The 2,500-nt window shown below is 34.5% G+C and overlaps 1 protein-coding gene across 1 annotated transcript in view; it reads left to right on the top strand.

Moving 5' to 3' along the window:
• The window catches only part of LOC119595623 (probable serine/threonine-protein kinase clkA), a 142,578-nt gene that overhangs the window by 126,565 nt on the left and 13,513 nt on the right, over window positions 1-2,500 (top strand). The window contains 1 exon segment of the mRNA XM_037944733.1: window positions 1,291-1,374. Within this exon segment, the coding sequence (XP_037800661.1) occupies window positions 1,291-1,374 (84 nt within the window).

Below are 2,500 nucleotides of genomic sequence, written 5' to 3'. Positions count from 1 at the left end.
CTCTGGCTCCTTGGCACCCCGGCGCTCTGGCTCCTTGGCACCCCGGCGCTCTGGCTCCTTGGCACTCCGGCGCTCTGGCTCCTTGGCACTCCGGCGCTCTGGCTCCTTGGCACCCCGGCGGTCTGGCTCCTTGGCACCCCGGCGCTCTGGCTCCTTGGCACCCCGGCGCTCTGGCTCCTTGGCACTCCGGCGCTCTGGCTCCTTGGCACTCCGGCTCCTTGGCACCCCGGCGCTCTGGCTCCTTGGCACTCCGGCGCTCTGGCTCCTTGGCACTCCGGCGCTCTGGCTCCTTGGCACTCCGGCGCTCTGGCTCCTTGGCACTTCCCCGGCGCTCTGGCCCCTTTGGGGCAACTCCGGCTCCTTTGGCACCCGGCGCTTGCTCCTTGGCACTCCGGCTCCTTGGCACCCCGGCGCTCTGGCTCCTTCGCACCCCGGCGCTCTGGCTCCTTGGCACTCCGGCGCTCTGGCTCCTTGGCACCCCGGCGCTCTGGCTCCTTGGCACTCCGGCGCTCTGGCTCCTTGGCACTCCGGCGCTCTGGCTCCGTGGCACTGCGACGATAAAGATATGTGTGACTGGGAGGAAATTAGGTGGGGGCGAGGAGCGGTTCTCGCGACGCGTAAAAGGGACGATTGTAAGATGGGTCAGTTCCAATTTTTTTCTCTCTCTTTCTTTCATTCTATTTTTTTCTTTCTTTCTTTCTTTTTATCTCTTTTTCTCTTTATCTTTTTTTGTATCTTTCTTTCTTTCTATCTCTATTTCTTATTATCCTTTTTCTATTTTTCTTTCTTTCATATCTCTCTCTCTTTCTTTCTTTCTTTCAATCATTTTTTTTCTATCTTTTTTCTGTCTTTCTTTCTTTCTATTTTTCTCTTCCTTTTCTGTTTCTTTCTTTCTTTCTATTAATCTTTATTTATTTATTTATTACAATCTTTCTCTCTTTCTTTCTTTCTGTCTCTCTTTCTTTCTTTCTTATTTCCTCCTTTCTCTCCTTTCTCTATTTCTTATTATCCTTTTTCTATTTTTCTTTCTTTCATATCTCTCTTTCTTTCTTTCTTTCTTTCTATTTTTCTCTTCCTTTTCTGTTTCTTTCTTTCTTTCTATTAATCTTTATTTATTTATTTATTACTATCTTTCTCTCTTTCTTTCTTTCTGTCTCTCTTTCTTTCTTTCTTATTTCCTCCTTTCTCTCCTTTCTCTCTTTATTTCTTTATTTTTACTGTCTTCCTAATGACAATAACAACATTGGTGATAATGATAATATCAACTGCAATAACGAAAGATAATGACAGATACAAACATAAATAACGATGATAACGATATCAGTAATAACAATAATAATAATAATAATAATAATAATAACAATAATAATAATAGTAGTAGTAGTAGTAGTTGTAGTAGTAGTAGTAATAGTGATATTATTTTTATCATTATCATTAATATCATCATTATATCAGTATTTTTATTATTAGCATCATCATAGTTATTGATAATGTTACTTATTAGTATTTCTATTATATATTATTATTATTTTATTATTATTATTATTATTATTATTATTATTATTATTATTATTATTATTATTATTATTATTATTATTATTATTATTATCATTATCATCATCATTATCATTATTTTCATTATTATTATCATTAGTGTTGTTATAATCATTATTTTTATCATTATCATCATTATTGTTGTTATAAACACTATTTTTTCATTGTTATTATTATTATTGTTATTATTAATAATTATAGTAGTAGTAGTATTACTACTACTTTTATCATTATCATCATTATCATTACCATCACTATCATCATCCTTATAATGATAATAATAATTATTATTATTATTATCATTATTATTATCATTATCATTATTGCTGTTGCTGTTGTTGTTATTATTATTATTGTTGTTATTATTATTATTATTATTACCATTATTATTAGTAGTAGTATAATTATTTTTGTTATTACAATTATTATTATCGTCATTATTATCATTATCATTATTATCGTCAATATTATTATCATTTTGAAAATAACAATAATGATAATGACAAGGATGAAAATAGAAATGATAACAATAATGATAATAAAAATGGTAATAATAATGATCTTCTTTTACCGGTAGGTTCATGACTGAGCCGCCGTGGTCACAGCATGATACTTAATTGTAGTTTTCATGTTGTGATGTTCTTGGAGTGAGTACGTGGTAGGGTCCCCAGTTCCTTTCCACGGAGAGTGCCGGTGTTACCTTTTTAGGTAACAAGGATAATAATAAGGATGATAACAATAAGGATAATACTAATAATAAAAACAAAACAAACAGTGATAATAAAAAAAAGATGATAATAATGATAACACCAGATTAACAACAGCTTATTTCTCATAGTCATATTAATATCGAAATACGGACACCGCAAACACACACACACAAATTAAATAAGAAATATAGAAGGAAATAAGATTAAATAAAAGAAAGAAAGAAAAAAATGTGTGT

The sequence above is a fragment of the Penaeus monodon genome, chromosome 36, assembly GCF_015228065.2.
Source record: "Penaeus monodon isolate SGIC_2016 chromosome 36, NSTDA_Pmon_1, whole genome shotgun sequence".
Classification (NCBI taxonomy): Eukaryota; Metazoa; Arthropoda; class Malacostraca; order Decapoda; family Penaeidae; genus Penaeus; species Penaeus monodon.
The sequence above is the reverse complement of the archived record's forward strand: the minus strand, read 5'-3'. Positions and strand labels throughout refer to the sequence as shown.